This window comes from Alosa pseudoharengus, unplaced genomic scaffold (genome assembly GCF_046254945.1).
Source record: "Alosa pseudoharengus isolate Yale_2024_CS ecotype anadromous, Long Island Sound unplaced genomic scaffold, YU_APseudo_1.1 YU_APseudo_1.1_scf_11, whole genome shotgun sequence".
Lineage (NCBI taxonomy): Eukaryota > Metazoa > Chordata > Actinopteri > Clupeiformes > Clupeidae > Alosa > Alosa pseudoharengus.
This window is the reverse complement of record NW_027468576.1, coordinates 25527825-25543285: the sequence shown is the minus strand read 5'-3', so window position 1 is coordinate 25543285 and position 15461 is coordinate 25527825. Positions and strand designations below refer to the sequence as shown.

The 15461-nt window shown below is 41.3% G+C and overlaps 1 protein-coding gene across 1 annotated transcript in view; it reads right to left on the bottom strand.

The window, feature by feature from the left end:
- The window catches only part of tmem131 (transmembrane protein 131), a 45405-nt gene that overhangs the window by 11517 nt on the left and 18427 nt on the right, over window positions 1–15461 (bottom strand). Inside the window, exons 5-22 of the mRNA XM_076278574.1 lie at window positions 14205–14325; window positions 11262–11378; window positions 10962–11084; window positions 10633–10713; window positions 10157–10307; window positions 9663–9719; window positions 9208–9269; window positions 8949–9057; window positions 8423–8531; window positions 7556–7709; window positions 7100–7270; window positions 6604–6714; window positions 5205–5339; window positions 2966–3070; window positions 2792–2878; window positions 1396–1551; window positions 842–917; window positions 623–737 (exon numbers count right to left, since the gene is read on the bottom strand). Of these exons, the coding sequence (XP_076134689.1) occupies window positions 623–737; window positions 842–917; window positions 1396–1551; window positions 2792–2878; window positions 2966–3070; window positions 5205–5339; window positions 6604–6714; window positions 7100–7270; window positions 7556–7709; window positions 8423–8531; window positions 8949–9057; window positions 9208–9269; window positions 9663–9719; window positions 10157–10307; window positions 10633–10713; window positions 10962–11084; window positions 11262–11378; window positions 14205–14325 (2040 nt within the window). The remainder of the gene's footprint in view (window positions 1–622; window positions 738–841; window positions 918–1395; window positions 1552–2791; window positions 2879–2965; window positions 3071–5204; window positions 5340–6603; window positions 6715–7099; window positions 7271–7555; window positions 7710–8422; window positions 8532–8948; window positions 9058–9207; window positions 9270–9662; window positions 9720–10156; window positions 10308–10632; window positions 10714–10961; window positions 11085–11261; window positions 11379–14204; window positions 14326–15461) is intronic.

Sequence of the window (15461 nt, the reverse complement as noted above, 5' to 3'; positions counted from 1 at the left end):
TATGTATCGGAACGCACATATTACCAACCATCCCGTATTTCCAACCTCTTACGTGTAGGTGTCACTTAATATTCATTTCTATACAAACCAAGACGGCGGATTCCTAAAGAAACGCAAGCACCTACACCATAAGTATATGTAATTTACCGTGACTCGAAGAGCTGTAAACAGTATTGTAAGGCTGCATGTACAAAATCGCTTGGGGCTCCAGTGGAATTTTTATTTGCGACGAGAATTCTTGGGCTAACTGTTGATGTGCCGTGAGAAATGTTGGGGATAGGCAGCCACCAGCCCAGCACTAAACTCTGAGCGTGGTAAACAAAATCGGATATTTCAGGCAGTAAAAGCCCAGGTAAGAACCAAACTAGATTTTGTTCAAATCTACACAGCTATGGCTACTGAAAATGTTATTTTGAAGTATTAAAAAACATTGTCGTTTTAGAATTTTCGGTTGGTAATTAGCACGTTTACGATACATGTGTATGTATGCATATATTGCCTCATTTCTCTATGGGAATAATACATATGTTTTGCTCTGTATTTAATATTATAAATATTATAAATAAGTTGTGATTATAAAATCACAAAAATAAACCAAACAGCCCTCTAAAATGTTACTTACTCAAGCCCTGATTGTTCTTTCAACTCGCTCCACCTTTTAAGGAGTCTTTGGTGCAAATCGACATCCGCGTCCCAGATGTCTTCCTGCATAGCTAAACCATGAGGTCTGGACTCCGCTAGGGGGAAGAAAAGGGCCAGTGTTTCATTTAGAACATGACTTGCGCAAGTCATTACACAGACAATGGGTATGAGGACAGCAGGGGAAAATAGTGCTACTTACATTTGAGTATAAATGGCACTCCCACGTAACAGTGGCCACCACACTGCAAACTAGCATCAAAATAAATATTTGCTACCTAGAAAACAGACACAGGAAAACATATATGAAATTCAGCATTAGCATAAAAGTGTTGAAACAGCCTGGTCAACTGGCCATGAATCAGTCTTAAAATCGATATACACGACAGTTTTTTAACCCAAACTGTTTTGACACAGATGGCAACTTTGCGCAATACCACTAGAATACTTGGACAAATAGTTATATTTTTCCCATGCATAGTAGTTCAACTTTTCCCCCTAGAACTGTGGGTAAATATAAATATTCACTTATATAAATAGTCCAGATACATCATCTTAAGCAAATGTTTGTCTTCATAGACACCACACTGTATGCGAAAGAGGTTTAAACACAATTTGTGCATAGACCTGGGACCATGTGGTATTTGATAGAAATGACCAAATTGATTAAAGTGATTACTCAAAAGCCTGCAATGTTCAGAACAAAACATGTGCTAAATGGGGCATTCTGATGGCGACCAGGGGAGTGACCAGCACCTTGGACTTGCGCTTGGGCTCCAGTTCGTCCTTGTTGCTGCGCAGGCGTTTGGCATAGAAGCGGCTGTCCTCACCAAGCGAGTGCACCGGCTGCTGGAGCCGGACCCGCTGAGAGAAGGAGCTGAAGATGCTGAAGCCATGGTGAACCACTTTACCCTGGACAGCAACAACAACAACAACGTCAACAACCTTAAGAGTATCACCCTGTAGCGAATCAACACTGTGGGTGTGTGGAAAGTGAGGAGATACAGTGTACAAAGTGCTGAAAATGAGCATAATTGCCACCACTTTGTTCCTTTAAGAGGCTTATGGTTTGGCCTTGGGATGAGTGTGTTTAGATTAAGATAAGATGATTACAAACAGAGACATTCTTAAGCTATAGTGACCTAAGCATAAAGAAAAGAAAGAATAAAGATTGTTTTAAGCTATAAAGAACTAAGCATTAGTTTGCAGTATTTCAGCAGCAATTACATTAGAGGAATCAAGAGAAAGTTCTCAGTACTGTGCATACTGGTGGCAAGTTTGTAAGGTTGTTCATATTGAAAGCAGTAAAACAACATAAGGAATGTGGATGTCTTTTCGTAAACAGTAATATTAATTATTTACAGGAATTTTACATCTTCCTGTTCCAGTTCATCTCATTGGATCAGTGTGAACAGTCATGACCTATTTATATTTTGAAGGGAATGATTTTATATGACCATTTCTTGCTCCAGACTGGGTGGAGGCTAAGCACATTTACATTTAGAGGGCATTCTCTTTCTCCCTTTGATCTATTCAATGCAGATGTAGGTGTGAAATGCTCCCCACTGGCTCCTACCATCTGTCCACAATCTGCTCTTTGGGTTAAACAAAGACCTGGGTTAAACTTAGCTGAATTATATGTTTGTGTTATTAACTGTAAATGTATTCATGTTTGGTATCATTTTTATAGTCTCAGTACAAGGAGTATAATGAATTAAGTGTAAGAATGTTTAGAACATCCTGTATAACATTTCTACCTGAGGAGCCTTCCTAATATGTTAAATAGTAAGTGGGTGTGTGTAGGTGTGTGTAGGTGTGTTTGGGTGTGGCTGACGGAAACGGCGGGAAGGGAAAGCCAATCAGAGGACGTTGTACCTATGATCACCACGTGAACCACACCCTTGCAAATTGAGCATAAAAGGCCAGCCTCTTCCGGTAGTCTTTAGAAGAGAAATACTGAGAACACTGGTGAAACCCATGATGGGGTGACACAAACATGTACCTCTCTCCCTTGAGGGCCACTGGCCCTCATTGAAAAGAATAAAGCCTGGATCCTGATCTGCATCGTCCTGATTAAGTCTCAAGAGAAATATGGTAGTAAAAATATACTATCAATATATTTCATAAATAGGGGCAATCAAGGTGAACTTACCGGAAAAGAGGGCGGTAAAATGATGTGTTTTGGTGAACTGGTGAGAGTCCCCACTGCTATGAGTGCTTTAACTGGAATGGTTAATATCTGAAACACGAGGAAGAGCATGTGAGATTTCCAGAACAAACAGGAGCGAGCGAGTCACTGGTGGAGGACACTGGCCTGGTCACATACCTCATAGTCTGTGGTAATATGAACTGCTCCGTCATATACTCCCTCCAGGGCCTTGGCCACCAGTGTGACTCGGAAAGCTGCATAGTAGCCAGAGGCCAGTATAACCTAAGAAAGCATAGACACACACACACAAAATCACCCACCCACACGCACACACAGAATCAACCCCCCCCCCCCACACACACACACAGAATCACACACACACAGAATCACACACACACACACACACACACACACACAGAGACACAGAGAGACACAGGCTTCAAACTGGTTTCCATCTACTTTTCCTAAGTAAACATGTCCAAACTGACTGTCTGGGGGGGGAAACACCAAAAAAACCCCACTGCACTCGGTTCACTTGTAATATATGGAAACATGACTGCACTGCAGAGTTAGGTCATGAGCTCTATTCTCTCTGCAGTGTCACCTGCCCCACTGAAACCAGAGCCCAGAGGGCAACTGCTGTCCGTCAGACACCTGCTGCCCTGTGGGTCTAGTAGCTGGCAGGCCCTCAGGGTAAGGTGGCCAATCAAAGATCAGACAATCCTCGGCCAGGCAGGCAATCCTCTTAGAAAACCAATTTCTTTGAGGATCTTTGAGGATGAACTCATATGTAAGCTAGATTTTTGAGATTGAACTTAAATGTAAGCCAATTACAATAAACAAGTAAACTTGGGTAGGTCTGGTGGCTGTGTTTGGTAGTTTTCCTTTAAAAGCCTAAAGGCAAAGTAGAAACTAAAGTAAAGCTTGCGTAATTATAGCCGGACATTTGGCGACACCCCAAAATAAACATCCTAGAAGAAAAATCAATGGGATTCTGTGATTTCCAATATCCTGTCACACCACAGTTTGGCAAAGTTCTTCAAGGTCAGTGGAAGAGGAAATAACTCTGGCCCCTGACTTTTTGGTGCTTGAAAAATTAAAGCTCAAGAGAAAGCAATCAATGAGCTGTGGGCCATGGAACTACAGAGGCTCTGCACCTGGAGCTGTGGTTTGTGTGTGTGCCAGAGAGAGCGAGAGTGTGGGAGTGTTCGAGAGAGGGAGAGAAAGAAAAAAAGTGACTGAGTGAGTGTAGAAATGAGGCAGTGGGAAAGTGTGTGTGTGTGTGTGTGTTAGGGGTGTAAAGATTAACCGATACGTATCGGTATCCGTTTTTAACGCGCAAGATACGGCTACATCGATATGTGAAGCCCCGTATCCGAATAAAACTGAAATGAACCGGTCGTTATATCGATTTACTTATTACAAATCGGTTCATAACCTTTTCTGCTCGCTCAGACTCTGATTTACGTTGCAAGCAGCGCGTTCATCCCGCTTCCTGTTTTGAAACTACACATGGCACGGATTTGTGGGTAATGAAGTTCGTTTTGGGCTACACTCATTGCCCAATGTCGTCAAAGGACTTCATTACCCATACATCTACTGCAACTTAAGCACGTGACAACTCGCACTCTGTCGGTGTTTGACAGTTTTTACTCTTTTGTTTGTCAAAATCCAGCGCGAAATTAAACACTTACTATAGCATTCTTAAACGGCAACGATAGTCTGTAGAGTAGCCTTACGTTTGATGAAGGGATTTCCTTAATACTAAAGAATAATTTGGCCCTTGCTGCTTAAACAATGTACAAATTATTATTATTTTGTTCACATTCACTCAGACTTGGAACAAAATAGTTCATTGATATAGGCCTATTTTGTTGTAGGCAATGAGAAAAGGCCAAGATTGTCTTAAGCACCGTTTTATTTTATTTCGGTATTGTCTTACCTCAACAATAGGCTACAGCTCCTTGAAAACAATCAGATATAACTCTATAAAATCTATAAAGTCTATAAAAATGTATTTTCATGTTGTATTTGGCTGCTTTGTTTGGCTGAAATGTAGACTATTCTTTTTTTCATTTCAATACAGTATATGATACAAACCTCAGTTTAGATAATCATATTCACACATTTGTTTTTGCCTAATTGACATGACCATGATAATTTATAATATAAAATTAATGTGCACCTTAAGCAAATGATAAAAAATCTTTCAGAATGCTTTCCATTCTTCAACTGCATCGAACTGCATCGAATCGCATCGCATCGAATCGTACTGAATCGTTTTTTATGAACATGTATCTTTTCTTGTATCGAATCGTGCCCATGTATCTAGATGTGAATCGTATCGTCTTTTACATGAGAGATTCACACCCCTAGTGTGTGTGTATGTGTGTGTGTGGTAGGCTGTGTCTCTTACTGCTCTGTGGTGTGTTGCTGAGGTGCTGTGTAGCTCAGGGAGGCGACTCAGCACTACGCTCCTGTTGCCCCTCGCGGTCAGCAGCAGCTCCATAGACATGCTCTGCCCCGTCACCAGCCACGACTTTACCTCCAGCTACACAGAGACCAGAGAGAAGGAGGGAGGGAGAGATAGAGAGAAAGAGAGAGAGAGAGAGAGAGAGAGAGAGAGAGAGAGAGAGAGAGAGAGAGAGATGATGGTGTAGCAAAATAAAGAGAAAGAGTGGGATGAGGAAAAAAAGATAAATGAGGAAATGAGGTTAGGGAAGATTACTAAATCCATACATACATACATCCATATATAAATAAATCAACACATACGCTGTTCCACACAGTTTATTCTCCCAGTGTAAACTCAACTGTATGCTAGTCTGTTCATGATATTTGGCAAGTTCTCTACAAACACCGTCAAAACTATTTTGAAACAGATGTTTAGATTTGGTCTAATAATTTTATTGAAAATAAATTCTTTCTACACTTGCCTGAAAATAAGTATACAGATAAACATGGAGAAATTCAAATACATGTTGTGCAAATTCTCTTCAAAATCCGTCGAACTTGTATCTGACAGAAAACCAAAGCACACACAACAACAACGAGATCTCTGTGAAAAATCACAGTAGGAAAATTAAGATAGACCCATGTGGATGTGGAGTGAATGGACACAGAATGTAGAAGACACAATGCCAGTATTTTACCTATCACACACTCGCAAACACACACAGAGTCAAGAGCCTTTTCTATACACTTTTCTCTCTATCAATTCGTCTGCAACAGACAAAAAGGGTAATGCTCCTACCTGTGAGAATAACATTACATAATGCAATAGAAGGCATTCTGATCTGGGCATGCATTGGCAATGTCAGACATGCCATTACGTACGTATTTTAAGTCAGTGTAGTATCAGCTTGACGCCATTACTTTAAGGTGCAAAAAACGTACATTGTGTTGCTTTAAAGTGAAAAAGAAAAGGAATATTGGTGAAATATTTTTTTGGCAGTGTCTTTTTTAATGTATTTAATTTGAGTATTTTATTTTGAAGTAATCCAAAAGTATTCAGGTTACGTTACATTTTTGTAATCCAATGGATTACGTTACTGATTACAAAAATTAGCGTGTCATCTGTACTCAGTAATGGATTACATTTCAAAGTAATCTGACCCAAAACTGTACACAGCTCATCCTTTTGAACTGAGAGGGAGCAGGTTCCACCAGAGGAGTAATTTAGAGAGCTGCACCTGGGCCCTAAGCAGCAATCCTAGCCGCCTTATTACTCACTATGCAACTATGCAGACTGGGTGTGTGTTAAAAAATACAGCCGAAGTGAGAGGGGAAGGCTGATGGTTTGTCGTGGTGCTTACCTCTATAGGGTTGCTGTTGATGACTACTAACACCAAACTGCCTGTGTCTGCGGCGCTGAAGACTCCAAAGTCCAGCGCGTGCTCCTTAAGGCTAGGGGGCAGCACTAGTGGCTGTCAAGGATAAACACACAAACAAGGACAACGTCATTTACAAACACAGCCAACACAATCACGTGCCTGCTTTACTCATGATTTCCCTGTTAAGATAACTGTGATTTTGACAAACTGAAAGATGTTAATTCTGCGATACTGCAGTGACTGTTGACAGTAGAACCAGATAAGTCTCTCATTGTTTGAATAAAGTAGGTCATGTTTGGCCTGTTAAAGAGTCAAATTTCATTCCAGCGATCCAGGAAACAAAGATCTTATTTAACCTGGATTTAATCATCCCAGGAATCATATGCCTGGAAACTCCCAAATTCTTTTTAACAAATGCTTTCCTTTTGACAAGGCCATTAAAACAAATCAAATACAGACTATTGTGGCAGCAGCCTACCTCCAGGAATCCTGTGTAGGCGCGTACCGGCAGATGGAACTTGGAGGCATTGGTGATGAGGAGGATGTTGCCATCGATGTGGACAGAGGACCGGACCGGCCGGAAGAGGAGGCTGAAGATGTAGCGGGACTGCTGGGGGGGCACCAGGACCGGGGAGCTGAAGTTGTGCACCTGTAACGGAACAGTACCCAGTACGCACGCACACACACACACACCACACACCACACACACACACACAAGATGAACCTTTTACATTGTAATAAAATTACACTACCTTGCATTCACAAAGCATGATACATCCAGCATTTCCACAAGAAACTTTCCAAAATTCAATTCAATCCATTCCAAATGTATCTTTCAAGCGACAGTTTCCACTATTTCAAACAACCATTAGTCCAAATGCCACACGATCTAATCAGGCGACTGACAGCAGCACTGCTGTGAACGTGCACTCACATTGAACATGGTCTTGGCCTCCTCGGGCAGAGACACGTTGTGGATGCGGATGGCGAAGCTGAATGTGTTGGTGAGGTAGATGGGCCTGTCCACCGGGTCTACGGGACTGTCTCGGATGTGAAACAGGGTGGCTGTGTGATCGAAGCCCAAATACCTGACACACACACACACGCGGTAGGGGGGCAAAGGAAACAAGTCAGGACAAGGAGTCAGGACGACTGGATGACTTTGTGGGGAAATTGCCAGTAATTAGACAACACTTTAGCTGGGGTTTCTCTTGTCCATGACCTCAGAGATCAACCACCCTTAGGGAGTAGTGATAACAGCTTTTCTTTATCATGATAGCTCTTTTTCTTTTATTTCATGTAATCCATCAAGAATAGCCTGTTTTAGTCCTATTCGACAGACTTGTTGCTCTCATGTTCCCCTAGGATGCTTGTGTGTTTGTAACCTGTCTCCGGCGTCGTGAATAAGGCTTTGTACTCTGCCATACGGTCAGCTTGCCTGGGCGTTACTTTTTGCCTCATTGTGGATTAATACTTAATTTGTCAATGTGTAACGTGGCAAGATGTGCAGTGATATACATCAACTGTCTGCTTGCACTGAAAACCATCAACTGGATATAAATGTCAATGTACTCAATCCTCATGTTTTACTTTACTAATACATTTCAACTATACACATAGAACTGATATATGATCCCTATACTCAAATGCACTCAAGCACTTATTTTGACTACACTGATATAGTACAGCATCCCTATGTTCAAATGTACACAGTCCCTATTTAATGTGCAGCATGTGTGTGATTTCCTTGTCTTACAGTATAGCATGGTCTGGGTGTGTAGAGTAAAAGGCGCATTCTCACCCCTCTAGAACTTCAGCCTGGTATGGGATTTCAAGTTTTGAATAGCCCTTCTCTCTCGCCTTGACTGTTATTGTGCCGGTAAACTGAAACGGCCGCCGTGCTTTAGATGCTAGAGGGGAACAAAGAAGAAGATTTGTGACTTTGAACCGTGTGACACAAACAGGAGACTCTTCTGTTATGGATATTAGTCAGAGTTCAATGCGCCAGACAAGGACCGGCTTATCAAGACTGAATTAAAGGTTGTTGAGGACAGTCTTGTTCTTTGTGGTGGTCTGTGTCTGCTTGATGTTAGGAAATTAAATTTGTCTTAAATATTTATTTTGATGAATGCAGACAGCTGTGGCAATTCAATTTCTGCCACAAGCGGTTTATGAGACACGGTACAATCACGATTTTGGCACTCACACTGGGCCACTCATAATTGGCATGTTACCTCGTTTGGCACTGCAACCTTAAAATACAGCAACATTTCTCTTCATTTCTTTGACAAACAAATGTGGTGTTTCACAGGTTTTTCAGTCCTCACCATCGAAACTGATAGTTGCGACTTTGGTGTATCGACTTTCGCCTGCCTTAAGAGTGATCTGTTTAAACTCCACCGCGACTGCCTCATTGGATGGTGTTGGCCGTACACTCTGCGAAGAAACAAAAAAAAAAAAACAGTACTATTTGTCAGTGTTTTGACAAACAGAAACAGAATTAAAATGTTCCTTGGCTCACACAGAAAACCACAATCAGACATGACAGCAGTGACTGCATGTTCTGTAAAAAAAAAAAAAACTTACTGTAATTGTTACATCTTTTGTTCCAGAATTTAGAAGATGTAAATTCAACTGTTTTGGTCGATCTGTAAAAACAAAGGTGAAGAGCTGATGAACAACTGTTAGTCATCAGCAAAATGCTTCCTCCTGAGGAATACAGTCTACATTCATCTTGCGCCATGAAAACTCCCTTAAAACCCTTTATAAAATGGGTCATTTATTTTCATGGAATTCAAATTACGGTTTCTGCGGTTCACTGGAACAACAAAAGACTAGGTTTAACGTTTCACATATGGCAGCACTACTGACAATAACACAATATACAGTAATTATCTGTAATGATTACAGTATGGAGCATAGCCCAGTCAACTATGATGTTCAGCAATGACAATCAAAGTAAATATGTCTTTAAAATCTATTTGAAGGGGTGAGCTCTCCAGTGACACTAACGCTCTGTAGTGTATGGTAAATCTGCGTACCTTGAGATCGAAGAGTACCAAAGTCCAGCATCTCTGTTGAGGAGTATATACCAGGTGCTGGAGAAAGTAAACAGGCAGAATATTGGAGACAGAATGATTACTCCTCAGTCCAAAGGTAAATGAAAACAACATGATAAGTAGCCATTAGGAGATTAAAGGAGGGAAAAAAGCATGCAGTAGGTTCTATATAATAAAACAATGTATTTCAACCTATTTAATTCCACGTAATGATCTTACATTATTCAAGTATACATTGTTTCTTTAAATTTTGGTTGGTGATATTTTCAAGGTAACAAACTGAGACCAATTCTCACAATGCATCGCCCCACAACAGACCACCTCAGTTTATGACAAACCTTAAAACACTGCAACCTGACCATATTGTGACTCAATCAGTTCATCTAAAATTTCATTTGCAACCACAGCAGACATCTGTAAGCAATGTGGAGCCTGTGGAGTTGGGTGGAGGGGGGAAATACAGAGTGGAGACTGACCTGAGGTGACCTCTACCTCTACAGGGAGGATGAAGAACTCATCGTCACTGGAGGTGTTGGTTTTGATCCTGATGAAAGCTGTGTGGTTGTCTGCATCTCGCGAAGAGAAGCTGGCCCTCATCACCCCCTTTGTCTCGAATGGGGGGATCTCCTACCAGAGAGAACAGCAGAATGAATTAAAACACCACTGATTAAAGTAACACTGTAATGTATATATTCCCCTTTTTGTCAATTCGTCAATGTTGTCCATTTAGCACAAGGGAGTAACCCAATTCGTTGACAACTAGGGTCGAAAGAGGGTCATATTCCTCACATTCCACATAGAACAGAGCTATGTGGTGCAATACCAGGCGTTCCAGGAGCACATCGGTATTGACAGAAAAGCAAAAAAGAAAAAGAACTACATGGCGCTGCTGTGGAGGAGCCTGTGGAAGTCACTGGGCCACAGATGAAGCGGGCATGACGTGGGCACTCACCCATAATTTTTTGGTGCTACCCTGCTGGCCTGTGGGCAGCTCTAGATGCAGGTCCCCCCCGCTAGAGTACATTTCCACAACCTGGGTGGGCAAAAGGCACAGCATCTCAGACACCCAGACTCTAACAATATCCTCTTTTTTTCCCCATCACAAAAAGTGCCACTTTAACACCAAAAATATCCGAGTGTCCACAGAGCTGATTGAGAAGAGGATGAATCATCATACTTTTGGGATTGCACTTAATCCATTTTTCCACAGAGCTGGTGAATGTGGCCACCACAAAAGAGGAAGCTCAGTGTATCATTGGCAGACTGAAATGGACACATCACCTGCAGCGGTTCGCTGTGTGGGTTGTGGATATTTATAAGCGGCGAGAAGCTGCTGTTCACAGGCACCCGGGCCCCTATAAAGGGCCGAAGTCTGTAGGGGTTAGGTATACCCACACCAAACACCTACAGAGCGCATGGAAAGGAAGATCATCAGCACAGATATATCTACAACAGAGTAACAGCAATCAGCAGCTCATTAGTATGTACCAAACACACAGAAACGCACATACAGACACAGACATACAACTAGACACACACACACACAGATTTGCTGGTGTGTTTGGTCTCCTCTTGCCTTACCTGGTATGTAAACATTCCATGATGAGATGTATTAATAAATAAAGTGTTTTCTACATTCCCCACTACACGTGCAAGGAACACCACGTCAAAGGAAGTGTTGCCCCCCGGGGGAATTATCTGCATTGGAGAGAGAGAGAGAATGAGAAAGAGAGAGAGAGAAAAAGAGAGAGAGAAAGAGAGAAAGAGAGAAAGAGAGAAAGAAAGAAAGAAAGAATGAAAGAAAGAAAGAAAGAAAAAGAGAGAGAGAGAGAGAGAGAGAGAGAGGACATGAAGTGAGGATAGTTCCCAGGTTCCCAAAACAATGCAGATAAGGTTCAGGGAAAAACAGTTTTCAGTATTTATAAAACATTGAAAAAATAACCAAGACTGCCACTTTCTCTCTGACTGTGCTATCTCTGCAGGGGGGTGAATCCGGATTCATTACAGCACTGAATACATGTGTGCATCACAAGTTCATACACAGCTGGAGCGATAACTCAGAAATTCCAGGCCTGTGTCAAAGCACCAAACATAGAGGCATGTGTATGAGAGAGACCCTGCTAGGGTTTTATGGTGGGTGACCAAGGCTTGGCCTGTGTGTAACTCAAGTGTGTGAGTGCGTGTGTGTGTGCGCGTGGTTGTGTGTGCACGCACCTATGCAATACGGAACTCTGTAGGCCAGTGGGAGACTGATTTACGTAGGTGTCAGGAACAGGTGGGCTAGTCCTTTATTTATTACCCAGCATGAGGGAGCTCTCGTTGCAGGGGCGCTCACGGCGCTTTAAGTAGCTCTTAAGCTTTTAACTGAGGCCAGGGGCACCCACCCTCACCAAACAACATAAAGGCACAGAGCTCCGTAATGATCAGTTTATCCGCTGGGGTCAAAGGTGACACCGATCGCTTCAGTGGAGGAAGTGCAGGGGTCAACCGCAATGCTTCAGGCTATTAGTCGGTGATGCTGCGGCTTTGAGCAGAGCAGGAGGCTGCTAACATCAACAAGGATCTAGACCATACCTGCCAACATTTAGCTTTTAAAAAACAGGAGATTTTCTTTTTCGGTGTGGGGGGGGTCAATTCATACACTCCTTGCAACACTGCATCTGCATTTCGGTCATTGCTTTTACCTTACCGAAATAGATACGCATCATGCCAGTTATGTATCCACCTGCTGCCTGCAGCCTTCCTCCATAACTCCAAAGCTGCTTCAAAGATTATGTTCCGAGGACACAATTTGCCTATTGTGTATCAACAACACTCAATAACAGTTATAATGTGATGTGTTAATCACATTATAATCACATAATCACATTTTAACTGTGTTAATTTCTTCTCTAGCAATTTGACAAACTAGGCTATCCAACTAGCCCGCTTGCTTACGTGACTCAGTAGCTGAGCAGTGTGCACCCACTTCCTTATTTGGGGTTTGGGCTGTCAGGTTTTATGACAAAAGGGTTAAAATTGAAAGTAAGTCATTGTGTAGGCTATTTGTAGGGTGTATCATACCCAATTTGGCAACCAGAGAAATTTCAGACTAACAGAAAAAGTGCATGGATCTGTGATTTAAAAATCAAGTTTGATGGTCATGCAAATTCTGGGAGTTTCCCGGGAGAAATAAAAAAACGGGAGGACGCCGGGAGATGACCTTGAAATACGAGAGAAACCCGGGTAAAACGGGAGTGTTGGCAGGTATGATTGTGGTCTGTGGTCGAGTCAAGGCCAGGGCAACCCCAGAGCAGGCAAAACATTTCTGTTGTCCAGTTCCTAATCTAAGGAACGTTTCTTTTTTCAGTGACCTAAGGAATGTCTTTTATTGCAAGTGTTTGGAATCACTGAGAATGTTGGTTATTGCCCATACTGTACAGTACCCTCCAGAATTATTGGCACCTCTGCTAAAGTTGACTAAAAACTGGTATAAAAAAATGTGACTTATTGTAATCTCACAATGAAAAAAAAATGGGAAAAATCCAACCTTGAAGGGAAGCAAATTTATTTCGGAAAAAAGAAAAATCTCATAAAGAAATAAACATAGAAATAACACAGAAGCCTAACCGAAGCATTTAACAGAAGCAACTGTGTAATTTCAACTTATTTAAGTTAATCAGAGTGTCTGAACTTTCAGAAGTAGTTCATGACTTTCTTTTTCACTATGGTATGAAAATAAAGTCACACAGAGGCTAAATCCTCTAGTCATTTTTCAACATCGGAAAGACAAGAGAATACACTAAATTTAAATAACAAGAAAGTGTGTTGACATTCGTAAGTCAGAGAATGTCTATAAAAACTAGGTACTTTGTTAAAAATGCCTATAATATATATATATATATATATATTGATATATAATATATATATATAATGAACCAAAACAAACGTCCAGATCAAAACAAATATGGTTTGCTGAACACAAAATCAAGCTTCGGACATTGCCATATGAGTCCCCTGATCTAAACTCCATAGAAAAGCAGTGGGGTGAGTCAAAGAGGAGAATGCAAAGTGTGGACCTAGGAATCTGGACGATCTAGGGAGATTTTGTGACAAATGGTCTTAAAATTGCTTTGTATTCTCCAACTTTATAGGATGTCACAGGAGAATATTACAAGCTGTTTTATTGGCAAAGGGAGGCTTTAGAAGGTATTTAGAAGGTGGTGCCAATAATTGTGAGCAACGTGTTTTTGTTAAAAAAATATATTTCTTTATGAGATTTTTCTTTTTCTCAAAATAAATCTGCTTTCCTTCAAGGTAGGATTTTCCTATTTTTTTGCATTGTGAGATTACAATAAATCACCATCAGATTATTTTTTCTATACCGGTTTTTAGTCAACTTTAGCAGAGGTGCCAATAATTCTGGAGGGTACTGTATTTCAATGCCTCGTGGAGAGAACATGCTGTCAAAACGTTTGGATTTGGATCTGGGTTTGAGATGAGACAGAGATACATAATTAAGGCACACATGATTGTTATACTTACCCTATTCTGAAAAAAGGATGCATGAAAATGTGCCGTTGTAGCTGATATAGATATTAAACTAATTTCCTCTGAACTAGGATTATGTAAGAAAACTTTTTCAATTTTTGGCATCCCAACTGGCCTGTAGAACAAAAAAAGAAACAGTTAGATTTAAGGGAGATTATTTTGTGGGTGTTTCTCCTGGCAGACACTGATATAACACATCGCAATGCCCTATTTCCTGTTTGTCAATTAAGAGCCCTGATATGTTAATATTTAATAGTTACCAAGCTAATCATTAAATTAATATTACAAGCTTTATGACATTGGGACATAAAATACCACACACACAAAACAAACAAACACAAATTACTAAAAAAAAAAATAATAAAAAAAAAATAATACCATGACAACAGAAAACGGAAAAGCATATTACCAAAAAACACAGTTCTGGTATCTAATTGGCAATCAGAACAGTTGTCAACTGCAAACATAGCCAAATAAGGATTGCCAAAGAGGAAGCAGTGCATAGATAAGGGGCATTTAAATGCAAAATGTGACACACCGATTTCTCAGTATGGTATTGTGTTCACAGGAGATTTGTTTTTAAAGAAAAACATTGTCTCAAGTCAGAACAAAACCAACAGTTGAATGGGCCTTATAAGTTTCCACTCATTTCAGCAGGCTCTTAGGCCAGACTGGGGTCCACAGCATTGCAATAAGCAAAACTATAAAGATATGGAGCGGCCACGGTTGCGCAACACACTCACTGACACATAGATTATGAGGGGGTGGGAGAGGATGATGGGACGCTCTTTATCTGTGGCAGGTTAAACGGCAGGGAGAGGTCTATGTAAAGGAGTTGCCTGGGAGAGGGAGCGGGAGAGAGAGAGAGAGAGAGAGAGAGAAATTTTCAAGGTTGCCAGCTAGTTCTTACAAACAAGAACAGCTGATAAGGAGAGGTTGTTTATGAAGCGAGTGGGAACAAGAAACTACCTAAAGACTGGCCAGCTGGGAGTCTTGGAAGAGGGGTGTGTATGTGTATGTGTATGTGTGTGTGTGTGTGTGTGTGTGTGTGTGTGTGTGTGTGTGTGTGTGTGTGTGTGTGTGTGTGTGTGTGTGTGTGTGTGGGGGGTTGGGGGCTCACTTGGGGCGAGGGGATGGTTGGGAGCGCTGGTGTCATCAGAAGGCTGAAGTTACATACCCCTACATCATCACTGACCAGCAGATCTCCAAATACACAAGATGGTACTGATCTAATGCACAAAGCATTGTTGG